General features: G+C 45.6%; 1 protein-coding gene across 2 annotated transcripts; it reads left to right on the forward strand.

Moving 5' to 3' along the window:
- Positions 1-369: 369 nt before the first annotated feature.
- On the forward strand, positions 370-17,720 carry kank2 (KN motif and ankyrin repeat domains 2). 2 transcript variants are annotated; one of them, XM_047038770.1, is made up of 13 exons: positions 370-468; positions 6,041-6,144; positions 9,377-9,462; positions 9,827-11,203; positions 11,360-11,572; positions 11,656-11,767; positions 11,854-12,549; positions 12,658-12,745; positions 12,891-13,110; positions 13,290-13,432; positions 13,790-13,990; positions 15,615-15,713; positions 15,936-17,720. In XM_047038770.1, the coding sequence occupies exons 3-13, from the start codon at positions 9,426-9,428 to the stop codon at positions 15,990-15,992; spliced, it is 3,243 nt and encodes a 1,080-aa protein (XP_046894726.1). In that variant the 5' UTR covers positions 370-468; positions 6,041-6,144; positions 9,377-9,425; the 3' UTR covers positions 15,993-17,720. The 2 variants fall into 2 exon arrangements, with proteins under 2 accessions (XP_046894726.1, XP_046894727.1); XM_047038771.1 differs by lacking the exon at positions 370-468 and adding an exon at positions 5,103-5,474.
- The last annotated feature ends 1,099 nt before the right edge of the window (positions 17,721-18,819 follow it).

Raw genomic sequence — 18,819 nt, forward strand, 5'->3', positions numbered from 1 at the left:
GAAACACTCACATTGTGCTGTAACCTTAAGTGTAGACAAACTAGCAGGCTTTTGTCTGCAGTGTAGTCTATATTGTTAGACACAGGAAAGTACTGAAATGTATGACGTAATTTTACGCGAACCATATTCCCCTTTATTACAGCCACTGATAAAATGTGAATGGACTGCATATTGTGAGGGCACCCGGTCCTTTTAAACTTAAATATGTTTTTCACGTAGACTATGGTGATATTTTAAATGCGCTATATCTTAGTGACCCCTAACATAATATGCTAGTTGATTATTCAAAACCGAAAAACATACATGCCACATACAGTTTGGGACCCCCAACCAGTCGCGTCAAATTTGCGCTGCTGGCCCTTTAAGATGGAAGAGGGAGGGGGTCTTGTCTTGGTTGCGGTGTTTTTTTGTCTCGCTGTCAGTGAGCGCTCCCGGACCGAGACGTCTAAAAGGATTTCTTGGGGATAGGTAAGGACTACAACGAAAATATTTAACTGAGCTTTATCTTTCTATTGTTACCGTAAGTATATTTGCTTAGTTAACGAGTTTAGAAATGTGTCTTGAAAAATGCTTCTTTTGTCTAGTACGGGTCCTACCCATATCTCGGTCGTAGCCTACTAACTAAAGTAACGGGTCTCTTATCCACATACTAGCACACAATTTAGTTATAGCTAAATTGCGACTGTCTGGCACATTGTATTCTCATAACCTTTCGCATTAGACACCAGTTGTTCGTGGATTTGCATTCGTTCTTGGTTTTTGGTCAGAGCATCATCTTATGCATGCGCTCGTATAGTCCGTCGATGAGCGCACACAATGCATTGAGTAGCCTATTGTAGCGCGTGTTGTCCAAGAGCAGTTGTCTCGAGACAGTCAAAATAATGTATTTTCAATTCAACCTATAAGTAATACACCTTGTAGATTTCAATGTTTCCTTCTACTGTTACTGAAGTGGTTAACATTTATTTTCACATGTTAGGCTTGTTGACTCATATATTGTCAAACTTCAAGGAAACCTTTCCAATTCTTACTGAAACTAGCCTAATACATGTGATATAATTCTCTTTGAACTTAAGCTCCTCACTAAGGTTTGAAGATTATTGACTAAAAACAAACCCGTGAATGTTTTGACTTAATGGAGTGGGTGGGTCCGTGCATTTTGTAGGTTTCATTACTTCCAGATGTTCATCAGTTTCTTATTGCCGCTTTGCCTAATCACTGTTAGATGGTATAGCCACTCATTGGTCAAATTGAATGGGTGACTGCACGTAGGACCAATGCTGAAAGAAAGTTTCAGAATAAGTTGCCTCACTGGATTGTATTGATTATGCATATTTTCGAATTGTTTTCTCTTTTGCCTTTTTACGTTTTGACCTCTGATTAAATGGGACGTTTGTTCGCCAAGAGGCGTAAATTGTCCAATCTCGGGAGCTAAGACTGTCTTGACGAAAACGTGTCTAAATAATTATTATCTTGAGTGAAGCAATCTAGCGTAATGTCAAACGTTCCTCAAGTTGAGCTGAATATGATTTGAATCACCATGTCGCATGATGATGATGGTCCCATTGGGTTGTCATGGATAGTGCCCAGCTGGAGTTGCCCCCATGTTTCGCCAGCCTCTGTAAGGATGGAATGTGTCCGTCTCACGGACTCAAATTCCAAATTACAACGTTTTGAACAAGGGGCGCTGTAGTGGAATTTCAAACGGAGGAATGCAGGTTATAAACCCCATTTGTACGGTTGGCGACACGCTGGGCGTTTAAATGGTTTAGCAAGACTGGTGGTATTACGCCCTGAACCTGTATGAGGCTGCCTGTAATTGTCTGGATTTATTCACATGAAGTGGCAGTTCACAACATGTCAAACTGTCCCTTTGCAGATGCAGTCTGTTTTTCTATTGAGAAACGTTTTGTGGGGCAATAGAACGATATATATGAATTATCTAAGGATTTGACAATAAGTAGGCCCCTATAGATTGTTTGGATGTAAACTGCGACATGTACTCTGGGCCACAGTCCATCACATTTGTAAACAGTTATGGCTGACACTGTATAGTCTAGTTCTCCTAATGGTACATGATATGTACATAAGGAGACAGTGTAACACTGTTTCTCAGATCCATTTATTGTCTCATTAAAGTGACCTTATAGTTGCAGACAGAAAGCTGACTTTTGTAAACAATGTAACAATGAATGCAGAATGGGCATTTGGTCAGAATATCTGGGGTAGGCTAAGAGGAAGACGCCAATTTAATAACATTAGTGACCATATGTCCCGATAAGGCAGAAAATCATTATCGGATTGTCTAATCTTCAGTAATCCTCCTTAAAACATTAAACCTTCAGAAAAAAAGATGGACTGCTCTGTTCATAAACTCCCCAAAACTCCCCTTGGAATGTGAGTGTGTGCCAATTTGCCATGTCTGTGGTCTAGTGGCCATTTCATTTACAGCTTTAATAGAATCAGGTAGTAATTGGTCAGGACCCTTGTGAGGGGACCACTACTAGAAGACATCAACTTTTCTTCCACCCCCTCCCAGTCCCATGTGCTGCCCCAGGCTCAACTCCAACTGATTGACCCCATGGGTTTAACCCCAACACTGCCCTGACCACCTCTCCACCGTGCTGTCCTAACTGCAGCTCTGGTCTTCGTCTGCCTCTCCTTCACACACCAGCACCCCTCCACTTCCCCAAATCATTACAACACACTGTCTCTCTGGCCTTCATCACTCCTGATCCCCACCTCCAGCACTGCTCAGGAATTCTCTCTCCCTTTCCCTGTTTAATGCCTTGCTCTTTTTTTGTTTCCCTGGTCATTCCTGTGTCTCAGCCCCACCCTTGCCTCGTTTCCTGTTGAAGGTCAGCACAATGACCAATAGCAGCTGGGATGATGTTTATTCTGCTCCTGTTCCAACTGTAATGTGAGGAGGGAGGCCCCTCCCTGGGCGGGGCCCGGTTCCCTTCTGGCCTGGCTTGGCTCGGCCTGGCCCCACCTGGGCTGGTTTAGTCTGGGCCTGACGCTTGCAGCAGTATGTCGTCTTTTTCCCCGCGCCACTCCTCCATCGCAAAAACAGGCCCGCTTGCACCGGGCACTCATTTTTGGCCTCCAACTTCTTAGAGATGGATGCCTCATGATTGAGTAATGACTTGAGTGTTCCCACTCCAAACCCCACATTAGTCAGACACCAGAGGACCTTCTCCACAGAAGAGAGGTTTGTTTGTTTTACTCTGGTGATATGACTTCATGTGTCTCTCTCACAAATGTAAATGCCTTGCCTGTCAAGTAGGGATATAAATGAAAGCACAGTTGCAGATGTAAACACAGTGCTGCTGACAGACAGGCCTGCTATCTGTACTTCAGTCTGCCAAGTTGATGTCTGGGGTGGTTGGGATCTGGGGCGGTCTTGTTGTTCGTTGGTTATTATTCATTACTGGCCATATGACTAGATGGAGCTATCTGGGATGCAGAGTAGGGCCACATGCAGGAGTCCTCAGCCATACATAAATATTAATGAAATTCATATGTGGGTTATGCTCCACTAACATTCACTAGTGTTTATATCTTGTTATAGTTTTTCAGTTATTCTAGTCATTGAATGTCTTTGTTTTCGAAATTCTGTTACATTGGGTGTTGACAAAATAACAATGGGCTGTTTTTAGTTATGAGAATTTAGCTGTTTGTGTTTCTAGACCCTAAAAGGCCAATCTAAGTGGGAGTCTGCACAAAAAGCAATGGAAATGTTACACGCACAATTGATTGGATTGTATAGAGTGGTCCCGAGGATCCTTCCTTACTGTTGGTAAGGAGCTTCACTAAAGCCTGGTCTAATCACCCCTTACCTATATCTGCTCTGCTTTGGCAAGAATAGGCTCTCTTCTGGTGCAGCTGATGGACTATCCAGTGATTCATATTGGTGGATACTGAACCTCCAAATAATCACGGGACTATCCTTCTAGAATTTTCCATCTTAAAAAGAATGCCTCTCCTTCTCTTTTCTTTCCCTTTTCAGTCTCACCCTTATTTTCTCACATTCCCTCCCTTTCCCCCCAACTGTTACTCTCTCTCTTTCCACACACTCCTTCATTCCCAGTTTCTCTCTCCGCCTCGTTACCCTCTCTTCTCCTTCTTACTCTTTCTCCTGAGTTTCGGAGGAAGTGACTGGGTTGTTTCTGGATCCTGGGGGAATAGAGGGATGGAGCTGCCTTTCCTGTAACCCTTTCTTGATCAGCCCTCAGACAGTGCAGATGCGTGGAGATCACTGTGCCCCACCAGTCTATTCACATGGGAGAGGCCCAGTTAAAGTCTGTTTGGTGGGACGGGGCTCCCTCGTGCACAGCCTCAGGGCTCGCTGCCGGATGGGGTGTCGAGTGACTTGGCCATGGCGATTTGATCTTTTGAGTGGGCGCATGTCGTCATCACATGGTTGCTGTTGAGAGGCGGCCACATTATTTTTTACGGTGGTTTTCAGGCCCTCCATCCCGGCCTGCAGTTTGAGTAGTTGTGTGTTGATGACTGAAACGGCTAGGTCTCTCCTGGCCTGTCTCATCAAAGACCTCGTCTGAGGAAATAAACAGAAGTTATACAGCTGTGTGGGAGACACACTGAAGGGGTGCAAAGGGTCTTGGGGGAGTTTGTGTGCGTGTGTGTGTGTGTGTGTGTGTGTGAGAGTGTGTGTTCTCAGCTGTGAGGTAGGAGTTTGTGTCCTAGGAAAGGGGAGAGATACAACGACTGAATCTCTTCAGGAGTATTTGTCTGTCATACGGACCAAGGAATGTACACACTATCACGCACCTCTCCTCTGCACCAGGGGAATGCTGTGCGTTAATGGACTGCCTCACAGTTATACACTTGCATCAGGTTTGTAAGCAGCTGTCAATGTTAGGATATATTGACAGAACATTTGAGAGCAATCAGATAGTTTGTACTGATGCAGACATGTTAAGTAGACATAAACCTTGGTCATTTCAGATGTTTCTTATTTCTGACAGTGTCTGGATCCATAACCACTATTATGTTTGTTTAGAGGTTTCAAGCTCTCTTGTGTTTTGTCTCACTTCTCACTCTCTCTCTCTATCTAAATCTCTGTCTGTCTCTCTGTCTCTCTCTTTTTTCTCTCTCTCTCTCAGCCCCTCCTAGCCCTATATTAGAACCAGCTGTGGAACTAGGGGCTGAATGAATGGCTCTTTGTGATTTGGCTGTCGTTCCTGTGTAAGGGTCTGTTTCTCTCTCTCTTTCTCTCTCACTCTCTCTTTCCATCTTTCCCTGCATCTGTCCTTCTGCTATGACAAAAGTACTAAACAATGGGCTCCCTAATACCATCCCCCTTCGTATGTCTGTTTAATGGCAGTCATCAACGTTGCCGGGCCATGGAAACCTCCAACAAAATGTCGGCCCCCTAACGCACACAGGCAGGGGACTTTGGGGTGTTCCTGCCTAGCGCCAGAGTGGGTGTTCATGGCACCGGCTGGAGGAGGGTGAGTCATGGAGACATGGAAACAGAGAGCATTGCTCAATGTCATGGTAGGGTGGTTCCCAGGCTTGGATTGATTAGCCACACAGCGTGTTGTTGTGGTGGAGGAGAGGAGGGAGACGATGATTGCGAGGCAGGAGAGAACGGGGTGAGAGCGGCAGCTCGGAGGGTCATCGAGTGGGCTTTGTAAGGAGGCGAGCTTGATTGACATGTTGTGGGGAAGACGAGGGTCTGATTCTCATGGTGTGTGGTGTCAGTGCGAAGCAGCGGAATGCGCCTCTGGTTTTAGTTCACAATGCAAAGGTTTTCTTATTATTATCCTCGACATTCCTCGATGACGGCGTCGATGGAACAGATGGGACGCGATTGCATGTCATTTAGATCCCTGGCAATTCCTGTAGACGCGGGCGCAGCCTGCTCTGGTTCTATCTTTAATGTACTTCATGTGTAAAAAAAAAATAACATGTAACATGTAACAAAAAACATACTGAAACGTGGATGAAACCACTACCTCACAGCTGTTATTATGTCATTTAAAATGTCTTTCGCATGCCGTATTTCTGTGTTTAGGTGCCGTAAAATCAGGGAGAGACAAGGAGACCGGGGGAGAGGAGCCATTGCAAGGAGACTGGGGAGGAGAGACCATCCCTGCTGCACCCGGAGCTGAGCAGCTGGTACGGAGCAGAAACTAAATCCCTTGCTTCCTAATGCCTAAACCATTCCCAACCTTGTGCAGAATAGGAATCACCAAAGTCTAAGACTTAAAAAGAGTCAATGGAAAGATCCATCAGGACTTACTCTGGGTAGAGAGAACTAAGGAATGTCTAACTTGGTTATGTCGTCAGAAATAATCCCTTGTCATGGCAATGAAAATGAGGTGATACAGTGAATGAAGACTGTTTGGTTGACACCCGTAAGGAACTGGCTCTGAGAGTTAAAAACCCACATCTTTGCCACTGGGGTTGGTAATCCCACTCCTAGACACTACAGACTTGGTTTCTTGTATTGTTGCCATCAACTATTTTATTAATCTGTTGGCCCAGGGGAGTCGTGTTTACTCACTGTAACCTTTGTAACTATGAGAAACCATTATAACTCACTCTCCTGTAGCAAAAGTGCATGCCCTGTATTATGTTATAGAATTTCAAAGCAAGCAACATAGCTTGCATGCGGTCATACTTGTCCTACATGATGTTTCAGTCAAACATAATTAATTTGTCCCAGGAACCTGAGGTGGGGTCATACCTCCTGACTCTCCCCCCTCCCCTTCCAATTCCTAATCTTAATAGTTGGAATGGGTGGGGGGACCCTGGAGGGGGCAATGTGAACTTCCGTTATTGTGGAATGTTGGGGGGAAGGAGGGAGGGGGCATTTGTCTCGGGCAAGGGAGGCATTCCTCCCTGATGAGGGTAGAGCAGGGCTGTAGGAGTGTAGAGCAGAGCTAGAGGAGGGTAAAGCAGAGCTGGAGGAGGGCTGGAAGATAGGTAGAGCAGTGTAGAGGAGGGTAGATCAGGGAGGGTAGAGCAGTGTAGAGGAGGGTAGATCAGGGAGGGTAGAGCAGTGTAGAGGAGGGTAGATCAGGGAGGGTAGAGCAGGGTAGAGGAGGGGTAGAGCAGTGTAGAGGAGGGTAGATCAGGGAGGGTAGAGCAGTGTATAGGAGGGTAGATCAGGGAGGGTAGAGCAGGGTAGAGGAGGGTAGATCAGGGAAGGTAGATCAAGGAGGGTAGAGCAGTGTAGAGGAGGGTGGAGCAGGGAAGGTATAGCGGCGTAGAGGAGGGTAGATCAGGGAGGGTAGAGCAGGGTAGAGGCGGGTAGATCAGGGAGGGTAGAGCAGGGTAGAAGAGGGTAGTGCAGTGTAGAGGCGGGTAGATCAGGGAGGGTAGAGCGGTGTAGAGGAGGGTAGATCAAGGAGGGTAGAGGAGGGTCGAGCAGGGCTGAAGAATGGTGGGCTGAGGGTGAGGAGTGGGCACACTGGTCTCTGTTCACTGTCATGTCAATGGAACACTGTTTAAGAGCCGGGAGAGAGGGAGTAAGGTCACCAACACACACATGGGAGCGCAGCACACATCACAAACACCCAGCGAGGTGCTGTTGCTAGTGCTGGCAGATGCGGAGGGTTGGGGGGAGGGGAGGTATGGGCGCACCAGGCGAGGCATTTGAGAGAGAAGGAGAGAACAGAAGAGAAAGGGGACAGGGAAATTTGAAGCAGAGAGCAGCAAATTATGTGTCCACTTGATTTGAATGAGGGAAGAAAGGAGGGGATGTATTGAAATGGAAAGCTTGCGAGAGCAGGATAGAGGGTGAGAGTTTAGTGAGGAGAGGACCGTTTTGGACATCCTTGCTATAGGCGGGGATGTTTGTTAGGCCAATTACATCAAATCTTATCAAATGTCTCACCGTGAACGCTAGTCTGTACCTTCCTAAACTGACTCTTTTTGAAAGTTATTAAATCCACAATTTCTACAATTTAAATCAGTAGGACAGCATGTTCTGCTAACAATTCTTAGAGATTAAATGTGAATATATCAAAGTGTGAGAGATTGTATCAAAATGCCTACATTCTCCTCACTTTTTGTGTGTGCAGTCAAACAGTTTGTGTTTGACTGTGTTCCACGTCACGGTGGGGGAGTCTGATGAAGGGACAGAGATAAGGAGGAATTATACAGCGACATTCGACTGACTAAAAGGGCTCCAAAATACCAAGTCAACTCAGTCAGTGTTTCCAAGTGCCCTACTTTTCCTCAAACGGGCAAGAGCATAAACAGGCAGTGACGAGGGTCACGAGATGAGAGGGAGAGACAGAGAGAGGTTAGTGTGTGTGAGAGCGAGAGTCAGGGAAGAGAGAGAGAGAATGAGAAGAGAAAGACCAAATTGAATGAAGCTGAGAGACTCCATTCGTGCTGATCAAAAAGAAACATGGTCATGGAACGAAGCATGTGGAGAGAATAAAGTGGTCAAGTCCAAACTTTTGATTCCTTCCTGACTTTCTTTGACTTATGTAATGACGCTCACGTTACTAATGTTACAATACAGATAGTTCAAACATTACATCCCAGGTTCCCACAAACCAGTGACCTAGAAAGTTAATGTTTAGCAGGGGAGACACACAGACTGAGAGGCAGATCCTTGTGGGCAGTATGTCATAGCTGGCAGAACGTCATTCCCAGTGGGGCAAGCTGACACGAACTGCTGTCAGGAAAATTGTCTTGTCATTTCTGACAACACCCAACTATATCAAGCTAACGGGCCGCATCTTAGGAAGACATGAATAATGTATTAACACTCTCTGTGCTTCCAACTGGTCATTTGCTAATTGGATGAATGTATTTGCTTGGGATGAGTGCATGGGAGCGAGAGGAAGGGGACAGCTGATATCTCCTGATCATCAGCTGACACGTTCAAGGGTAAAGAGAGGGAGACAGGGAGGGGAGGGAAAGAGAGGACGGAGAAAACTAGGCATGGGGGGAAGTTGTGGAAAAAGAGTCGGAGAGAGAGAGAGTGTGTGTCTCTAACCCCTAAATCCAGAACCTCTTAGAGTGCGCAAATGATTCCTAATAAGGTCGTAACTGGCAGCCTCCACGTTCACCCTTGGAACAAGCTGCCAGGAAACTATTCTGCTTCTCCCCTTTGCTGAATATCAGGAACATCAATATATACAAGATATATTAAAAGACAATACACAGAAGAAACTGAGAAAGAAAGTAGGAAAGGGAGCAGTGACTGGAATAGATTTTGTCTCACAACACATCTTCACTGACATTGACTGTACATGTACATGTTAGGGGCTACCAACCAATACTGGCACTTCTGAGGTTTTGGGACCCATGTCTGTAGATTGGCATGGCATCTGCTCTTTTACCAGAAACATTAACCCTAAGTGTTCATTGTGTGTTTGTATCTTTTCAGGTGAGGATTTGTGGGCAAACGTGTGACAGGCAGCCACAGGTGAATCATCATGGCTCAGGTGCTCCATATGGACCCCAGCTTCCCAGGTATACCCTCATATATTTTGTTGTGTTATTTAAATCTTTTCAGAAAATCTGCATGTAATATTTGTATCTATCATGAGGGTTTAACATTAACATAAAATTATAACCAAAAGCATACCATAACAACCATAACCATAAAGGCTTATGATACCAGAAATCTGTCGAGGTCAGGTTGTAACCCAAGTATTTAACAGTGTTTGTACTTCATTTCAATTGTCCTTCATTTAGTTTGTACCTCATTTAGAGATCCTTTTAGAGCACATACATAAACACGCAGTAGCCAAGAGATAATGCTATTTTCTGAAGTCTGAGTCTGAGATTAGACGCAGATTTCCGCCTGTTTAAAGTTGATTTCCTTCCTCCCTAGGGAAGCTTAACCCGCCAGCTCCCCCCTCCCTTCACGGGAAGGAACAGGAGGCGCCGTACTCAGTGGAGACCCCCTACGGCTACCGTCTGGACCTGGACTTCCTCAAATATGTCAACGATATTGAGAAAGGCAACACCATCAAGAGGGTGCCCATGCAGCGTCGGCCTCGGTACGGCTCTCTTCCCCGTGGCTACGGCTACACGGGCTCCTGGTGGACCTCCACAGAGTCCCTGTGCTCCAACACCAGCATGGACAGCAGACACTCCTCCTTCTCCTACTGCGCCCCGGGCTACCACACCTCCCAGAGGCCTAGCTTCAGCACAGCACGGGTGGAGAAGACCCTGCTGGACGCTCGGAGGAAGCTGGAGGAGGAGAAAGACAGCCGTCGGTTCTCCAACCTGGGCAGCATGCACAGCAGCGTGGCCGGCTCCACCACCTCCCTCAGCAGCGCCCACAGCTTCAACCGAGCCCAGGGAGGAGGCTCCTTCACCCCCATAAGCTCCGGCTTGTCCACGCCCGTGTCCCCCACTCCCGCCCACCTGCAGCACGTCAGGGAGCAGATGGCCGTGGCCCTCAGAAAGATCCGCGAGCTGGAGGAGCAGGTAAAGACCATCCCCGTGCTCCAGGTGAAGATCTCCGTGCTGCAGGAGGAGAAACGGCAGCTCAGCGTCCAGCTGAAGAGCCAGAAGTTCCTGGGCCACACGCTGGGGTTCGGCAGGGGCCGGCCCCGGGGGGAGCTCTACATCGACATCCCTGAGGAGGAGGTCAGCGCTGGGGCGGGCAGGACCTCCATGCCAGCAGGGGTGCAGTCCCCCACCTCCACAGACAGCATCAAGCAGGACTCGGGCTGTGAGATAGAGGACACGGTGATCGTTGGTGGCGTGCGTCCGGGCGGCAAAAGGGAGGTGCGCACCATTGGTGTTGGTCCAGAGGAGCAGAGGGGCAGCTGTCAGGTGGGCGTAGGAGTACAGGAGCAGGATCTGGGCCTGCCTCCAGAGACACAGGCCCTGAGGAACCAGGTAGGCCAGCTGGAGGGACAACTTAAGAGGACCATGGATGAGCTGCAGGTTTCCCAGCAGCAGGTGGAAAAGGCCCAGAGAGAGATGCAGTCCCAGGCACAGGCCCCCCAGGCTGAGCACTTTGCCAGAGCCACCAGTCTGGGCTGGCAGGAGCAACAGGGGCTGCAGACTGTGGTCAGCTTCACCCAGCAGCCCCAGCACAGACAGCAGAGGACTGTGGGTATCCAGGTGTACACCCTGGAGCAGCCCACTGTGGTGGGGGTGGGCACCTTGCTCCGAGCAGAGGGGTGCAGTTCCATCGCCCTTCTTCCAGTTGGTGCAATCCAGGGAGGACATGCTCAAACCCCGGGCTCAGAAGGTAGGCACAGTATCCACAGGGAATTATATGTGTTAACTGTAACTGACTGAAGGACTTGATGACTTTTCGAATTTTTTGAACAGGTCATTTTGTCATGCATACATGAGTATTATTTAAATGGTCTTGACCTCTGTTTTATTTTCCATAATTTCCCAGAGCCACCTGTTGAGCTACCCATCGCCATCAGCTCCAGGCAGGTACGAGACATCCTGAGAAGCGAGGTATCCACTTCTGTGCCAGTGACTAATCCCGCAGTCACCATGGAAATCATTGACAAACAGATGGCTTCATTAAATTTGAAGGAAGGAGAGGCACACCAGCATACAGTCATAGAAGCCATCCAGTCTCAAGAGGACCTCTCAAAGTCTGGTAATTGGAGCTTAATGTTGTCCAACTTGTAAATATGAATCTAAACCACGGGACGTAGCGTTGACTGTTGCTCTCGTCTTCAGCTTCGGCCTCTCCCCAGTCCGCTCTGAGGTCCATTATGAAGCGGAAGGCAGAAGTTGAATCTGGCTCTCCCTCGACGAAGAAGAACTTGCAGTTCATTGGAGTCAATGGCGGGTACGTTTGTGTAACTCCGACGAAAGGTTTGTTTTCCTAAGGTGCATAAGGTGTTACGGAAAGTAACGCTTGTTCTTGTCCTCCAGGTATGAGTCGACGTCTTCAGAAGACAGCAGCAGTGAGAGCTCGGAGGAGGAGAGTGATTCTAGTGAATATCATGAAGCCAAGGACAAACTGCCGGATACTGCAGCTCAGCCCAACCAGCCAACAGGTGTCCCTGACTCCCCCCAGGCCCCAGCTACAGACCTCACACCTCTGCAGACGGCCAGCCAACCACCAGCCTCTCAGCCTGCCACTGAGCTGAGCACCCACCTGTTAGCAGTCACAAACACACGACTTCAACACAAACCTACCCAATCACCAGCCATGGACACAGTCGTAGAGCAATATACTTCTCCACAACCAGCCTTTGACTCTACACTCACATTCCAGTCCTCAGTCAGTGACTGTGCCCCTCAGGAGAGTATCAACCAATTACCAGACAGCACAGTCCCTCAGGAGAGTACCTCTGAAACTTCAAGCACTGAACCAGCACCTGAACGAGACAGCCTCCAATCACCTCCTACCTGCAGCACACCACAGCAGAATACCACTCAATCAGAGACCACTGAAGTCACCCAGCAACAAGAGGCACATACGACTAACCTCGCTCCTCAGCATGGGGCCAACCAATCAACAGCCTCTAAACAAAGCTCCCAGCAGTGCACTATTCAGGCGTCAGCCTCAAAACCATCACCTGACAGCAGCCCAAGTAACAGTGTTTCAGCCAATCAAGACAGCAGGTTGGCATAAATAAATACCATCACACAAATGATCTTATCATGAAATCTGTTATCTGTTATCTGTATCTTTACCTAATTGAGTGGCATTGTTTCTCTTGATTCCCACAGACTAACACTGGGTGACAGCCTGATGGCAGCTCTCAATGCCCTTCAGAAAGCTCTTGGTGAACCCAACGCCTTCAGCCAACAGGATGCGGTACGCTCTATTCTATCTCTGCACTCATTTACAGTCAGCCTACTTGTGTGTGGACCTGACTGTGGGACTCTCAGTGAACATCTCTCCTTTGTTTTGATCCGTGTGAGCGTGTGTCTAAGGCCTGCCTCGTGTGTCTCTTTCTCAGAGGACAGCCTACACCACGGTGCTGCAGGAGTGGCTCCGTGTGTCCTGCCACAAGGCGGCAGACACAGCCGTGGTCCGAGCCCACATGGACACCTTTGCCTCCATTTCCCCACAGCTGCTGGAGTTTGTGGTCAACATGGCCGACGGCAACGGCAACACAGCCCTGCACTACACTGTGTCCCACTCCAACTTCCCTGTGGTCAAACTGCTGCTGGACACGGGTGAGCCTGGGATGTGGGTGTGCGTTTGTCATTTTAGATGGCCCATCATGTTAGTGGCTTATCCCAGATATATATACTGTGTATATATGCATGCATGAATTACATGTGAGCTACATACGCTGTAGTTAGTCTTCACTGTGATGACCTGGCGTAACGGTTTGCCCCACATCCCTACCCAGGTTTGTGTAATGCTGACAAGCAGAATAAGGCAGGCTACACAGCCATTATGCTGACTGCTCTGGCTGCCTTCCACTCTGACAGTGACCTTCACACTGTCCTGCAGCTGCTGCGCACCGGGGACGTCAACGCCAAAGCCAGCCAGGTACGCCCCCTGCTGGCCAACAGGCTCTCCTGCAGCCCCTGGTTCAGCCAAGCTGGAAAACCCCCTGACTAGTGCCTCATTTAGAAAACAGTGCGTATGATCCCCACGAAAAGTATCCATTTGAAAGTTTGAAAAAAAAAAAAATCCAACTTTGTACGTATGGTTCTCAAAGCTCCACAGCATAGCAACCCCAACTCCTTCAGTTTGGAAACATCTAGGAGTGCGGCGATCCTGGCTCTTTATGCAGCTATCAAAAGGCGCCATGTAACTGTGGCCTAGAAAGCGCATTAGGCAGAGTCATAGCAATTTGATCATGGACCCTTTGATTTTGAGCTTCTGCGTTTTGCGTCGCCACAGGCCGGTCAGACGGCATTGATGTTGGCCGTGAGCCATGGACGAGGGGACATGGTGCGAGCGCTGATCTCCTGCGGGGCGCAGGTCAACATCCGTGACGACGACGGCTCCACCGCCCTCATGTGTGCCTGTGAACATGGCCACGTAGACATTGTACGCCAGCTGCTGTCGGTGCCAGGCTGCGATGCAACCCTGACGGATAACGTGAGTGAATAGAGCCCGCCCTCTTTTTCCTAACCTTTTTACAGTTCCTCCGGTAGGGGGACCCTATTGTATTTGTTGTTTGTATTATTATTATTAATCCTCTTCTCCTTGCGCCACAGTAACTGAAAATGTTATTGGCCACACGTTTTCTATTTTGGCACATTAATACTACAAGCCAGTGGGTACTAGTCTGGCTCTGCCCTCCTACGTACTTCCGCTCAATTTAGATTTTGCTTCTGTACTGCGTCTGGGCTTGAGGTACGTAAGTCAGATGTCTCCGGTTAACTTTCTACATGTCCAATCAGCGAACAGAGGGAGTGGCTGAGAACAATGACGTTGATTTTGTGCGCTAGTTTGTGTTGTACTTCCGTAATGGCGGCGGAGAAAGATGCGAGCAAAGCCATTCGGTCCGTTGTGGCAACGCTGCCAAATATCCAGAAGTTGAAGCCAGAGCAAGAACAATCGTTGATCCCCACGGAGTTCGTTTGATTTTCCATCTAGCTCCGTTAGTCGTGAAGGAGTTGGCTAAGGCGAACGCTAGCAATTGGTTATGGCAGACCCAGAATGGCTCTAGGCAGATCCAATAGTTTAAACTTCAACAGAGTACCTGCCTTCAAGGAAGTTAATCCTTGTCAATGGAGTGAGCCCAGACTCTCTGTACAAATGAAATGTACGAGAGTCTGGATAGGACCAGGCTAAGTGGGTACCACCATACCAATAATGGGCCATATTGGACCTTAGGGGGCGCCACAGGCAACGCCCAAAAGTCACATTTTCAAAGGAATGGCATTTCAACTCCATTGCTTCAATTCTTCTGGAACTTGGGGTACATACCTTATTCGTTATGGGGAACAGAAAAGCCTTCGGACCCATAACGTCAGAATTATGGCTTTTTTGAACTGTCCAAATTTGGTACAACCTTCAAAACCTTTCTCCTCATAAACCATAGATCCAATCGACTTGATTTGTTACAGATGTGTAGAATACATGTCTTTATATAGGGTTAAAGTGGAGGAAAAAACGCAATACAAAATGTCTGAAAGGGGTGTATTTATGAAAATGTGCACATTGCCTCAATATCTTTGTGTCAATAAATCAAATATCATTTTGACTGTTTTTCAAACCTAATAGGGTCCAAGATGACATCACTCTGAAGTACCATAAACAATTTTACATGTATATATCAAAATGTAATTGAATAGCAGCTGTTTAAACTTTGGCTAAATCTAACAATGCTTGTCACAGAAGAAACAGATTACTTTTTCAATAGTAACTCACCACACTATTTCTCAACACTGAGAATAGATTAATGGGCTGAGAGGTAGAAGAGACTTTATGACCCATAATGCATCCATTGTGGGTCATGGACAATGTGCATGGTCACAGGTCGGAATCCAGCCTTTTAGCCTGTCATGATACTGATTATTTGTTTTTCGTTAAACATGTGACATAATTCTGAAGTTCTATGTGTTTGTGGTCAAAGTTAAGCCTGGTCTGTCCAACTGTGTGCCCCAACATATCTGGTGTCTCATCTCTCTTGTCTTTTGTTTTTTTTACCTACCTACCTTTCTTACCTTTCTCACCCGCCTGCTTTGTGACGAGCCTCTTGTTATTGCTCCACCAGGATGGCAGCACAGCCCTGTCGATTGCCTTGGAAGCCAGCCAGAATGACATTGCTGTTCTTCTCTACGCCCACCTTAACTTTGCCAAGCCTCCTTCCCCTGTGAGTCAAATAGAGCAAACCTCACATCCCATTAAAAGTGTCTCTCTTTCTGTTTGTGCATCCACACTGTAAAAATACTAAACATAGAGACAATTCATATCGTTTTATGCACTATCTACAGCACTTTGGATCAATTTGTATTGTGTTAAATGTGCTTTATAAATAAAGGTTGTTGTTGTTTTTTATGTGTTTTAGATTTTGATGTGTGCATTTTATCTCCAGGTTTCTCCCAAGTCTCCTATTTTGGGCTCCTCTCCTCCCTCTGGTGAAGCAAAGTGACCACCCTGCAAAGTCGAACTTGGCCCCACTCCCCCCGGCTCCATGTCTGCAACCAAAAATGCCTTTACAATTGTGTGAGTGTGTGTATGTGTGTGAGAGTTTGTTTATCATCGTCCTGTTCCCATTCACCTTTTTTTCTTTGTACAGCACATAGATATTTTAGCACTTGACACTTGCATTCAAATAATGTAATGCATTCTTTTACAGTATGGCCATACTTTGTGTTATTATCCTCACAGTTCTTTGTACACTACATTCTGACATTACTTGTTTGGTGTTGTTGCTTACTTATTCCTGGTGTTAACTGTTCACATGACAAGTAAAACAGTTTTGAGTAGTAATAATCCCGCTTTCCTTCATGTTGTGTTTTAGAGCCTAAACAGTCAGTATAAATTGAGAACTAGACATAAGCTCTACTGTTACAGTAGACAACTAGACATTCTAAGTTTATTATAATCAATCCTGTTTTATTTCATCTGCATATTTGACTTGTTGCAAGAAATATTTTTCAGATTTACGTAAGTATATCAATGAAAATGTATCAATTACATTACAGTTACAGGTATTAAATATGCCGTCACAATCATCTATGGAATACTGAAAGCCACCAACATATTTTTCAATAATCTCAAAAGTGTCCTTTAGCCATTAAACCGATTAATGCTAAACATATTCAGATACAGTACACCCATTCAAAAACAATAGCCTATACCCATATTTGTACACAGAAATGATGTTCTCTGGAGTATTTTTAAAGATACTTGTATATTTTTTGGCTTTTTCTGCTTTATTTGATGGTGACAAAGATAGACTGACAGAGATTCCTGCCTTCATAGTTGGCTGGATGAGATGTTCATTTAGAGATGCAAGTGTTCCCTAGTAGGTGGTAGACTGACAGCACTGCCACTTTAGAGGCCATATACCACTAATAATGCATACTGTAATGTTTTACTGAAAAGGAGAGGAAACCTGATTTTAATGTAAGCTGACCATTGACATTTATACATTTGGATGAGTTCCAAAGATATTTCACTGCCACCAATGATTTATAGGATTGTATTCTGGTGTTATGATCATATATTGATCAGTAAATGGCTAAGCATTATTACTGTGGGATCAAACCTGTTCCTGATGAGGCAACTGTTAATAGTAATTACTTTCACCTACTGACAGTCATGATCCAGTAAAGGTACTGAAATGTTGTTCAGGGTCATGTGAAAGGTTTTTATAACTTGAGGAAATGTGAATTTGATGGTAAGTGAAAATTAGGTTAAGTGGAGGTACTTGGTCTGCTTTGAATGTGTATGGTCACTGGAAGGTGTCAGATAATATCATCTATGGAAGTATTCGGTGTAAAGTGATTTACCAAAACAACAATAATATATGTAATTTGCTAAGATTATGTTACATGCTAAGATTATTACTTTTTATAACCCATACTAAAAATTACAATGAAGGTGAATTTGTATTCCTTTTTAGCAATTACTAATTTCCTTGTCTTTTCATATCTACAGATGTCTGAGTAGTTGGAATTTTATAAACTTTTATATTTGTTTATTTAACTCTCCATTTTAAATTTTACAATTGTATACTCTGTTCACATCTAAGTTTACTCACTTGCACATGGTGTATTTTATTATCATTTGTATTTTAAATGTTCTTTTGCTATATGTAATATGCTCATTTTGTATTTTTTTTTGTTTATGAAAATAAACAAATGGACCATAAGGGGTTTTGTGTACCTTCACTGTAAGACATCTCAGGCTTCAGGGAGACATTATCAAGCGTGCTGTTATACTCACCATTTACCAGAGAAAACTGATTATTTTGTCTGTTGTCTTATCAACAACTATCAGTAAATTAAAGAAATGTGTATTACATCCATTTACGGTCGAATGTAACTTGAATTAGATAAAGCCTTGTTTATCAAAACAATATTTCAGATAGACAAGATGTTCTTCCATGGGCATATTTTCTATCTACAGACAATAACCCTAAACTAAGGATAATAAGTAAGGTGGTACCCTCTGTCTCAAGAAATTATCTTATCTACGATCATGTCAAGCACATTGAGGATGTAATGGGAATATTTATGATATGCACAGGGGTAGAACCACAAATAATATTGTGATAAATCACATGCAAGTACAAGACTGTTTGAAGGCTTTTCCCCCAAAACATTAGGAGATTGACGCAGTAACAGACACCTTTTTGTACAATCTGGGAAAGCTGTGGCTAATTTGCTCTGATTGGAGGTATTAAGGAACGTCATCTTGCAGAAAAAAAGTTTAAGTCTTTACCATTGTGGCTTTAAAGATCCCATGACATGCTGTTTTTGGATGCTTTTATATAGGCCTTAGTGGTACCCTAATACTGTATCTGAAGTCTCTTTCCCCAAATTCAGCCTTAGTGCAGAATTACAGGCACTACGAGCAGTCCCACAATGAGCTTTCCTCAGGATACGCTGTTTCAGTAGCTTCGAGTGCTGTGAGGATGAAAGAGGTGGGGCTAACTACTATGCTTCGGTCGTTTGCAAGCCATGACGTTGAGGAAAAACCAATGTCGCGCTCGCACAGTCGCAACTCTTTTTTTCATTGGTGGGCCAAATTATCTGTGCGGGCAAAGCAGAGAAAGGGGAGGTAACCTTCCCTATTGTGACATCACAATAAGGGATTTTCAAAACCGAGCGTTTGAGCTCTCATTTTCTAAAAGGCGGAGAAGAATACCCAGCTCGAAATCCGTCCACTCAATCTTGCTGCCTTTGATTGTGTCTAAGGGTACTTTGCAGAAAGATACTGAATTTGTTACACCTGGACTTAAATAGACC

The sequence above is a fragment of the Hypomesus transpacificus genome, chromosome 17 (genome assembly GCF_021917145.1).
Source record: "Hypomesus transpacificus isolate Combined female chromosome 17, fHypTra1, whole genome shotgun sequence".
Taxonomy (NCBI): domain Eukaryota; kingdom Metazoa; phylum Chordata; class Actinopteri; order Osmeriformes; family Osmeridae; genus Hypomesus; species Hypomesus transpacificus.

Bases quoted from the DNA above. Each gene is read 5' to 3' on its own strand.
- kank2 (XM_047038770.1), top strand. From the start codon at position 9,426: ATGGCTCAGGTGCTCCATATGGACCCCAGCTTCCCAG. The intron at 9,463-9,826 runs GTATACCCTCAT...CTTCCTCCCTAG, and splicing joins TATGGACCCCAGCTTCCCAG to GGAAGCTTAACCCGCCAGCT. The intron at 13,111-13,289 runs GTGAGCCTGGGA...ATCCCTACCCAG, and splicing joins CAAACTGCTGCTGGACACGG to GTTTGTGTAATGCTGACAAG.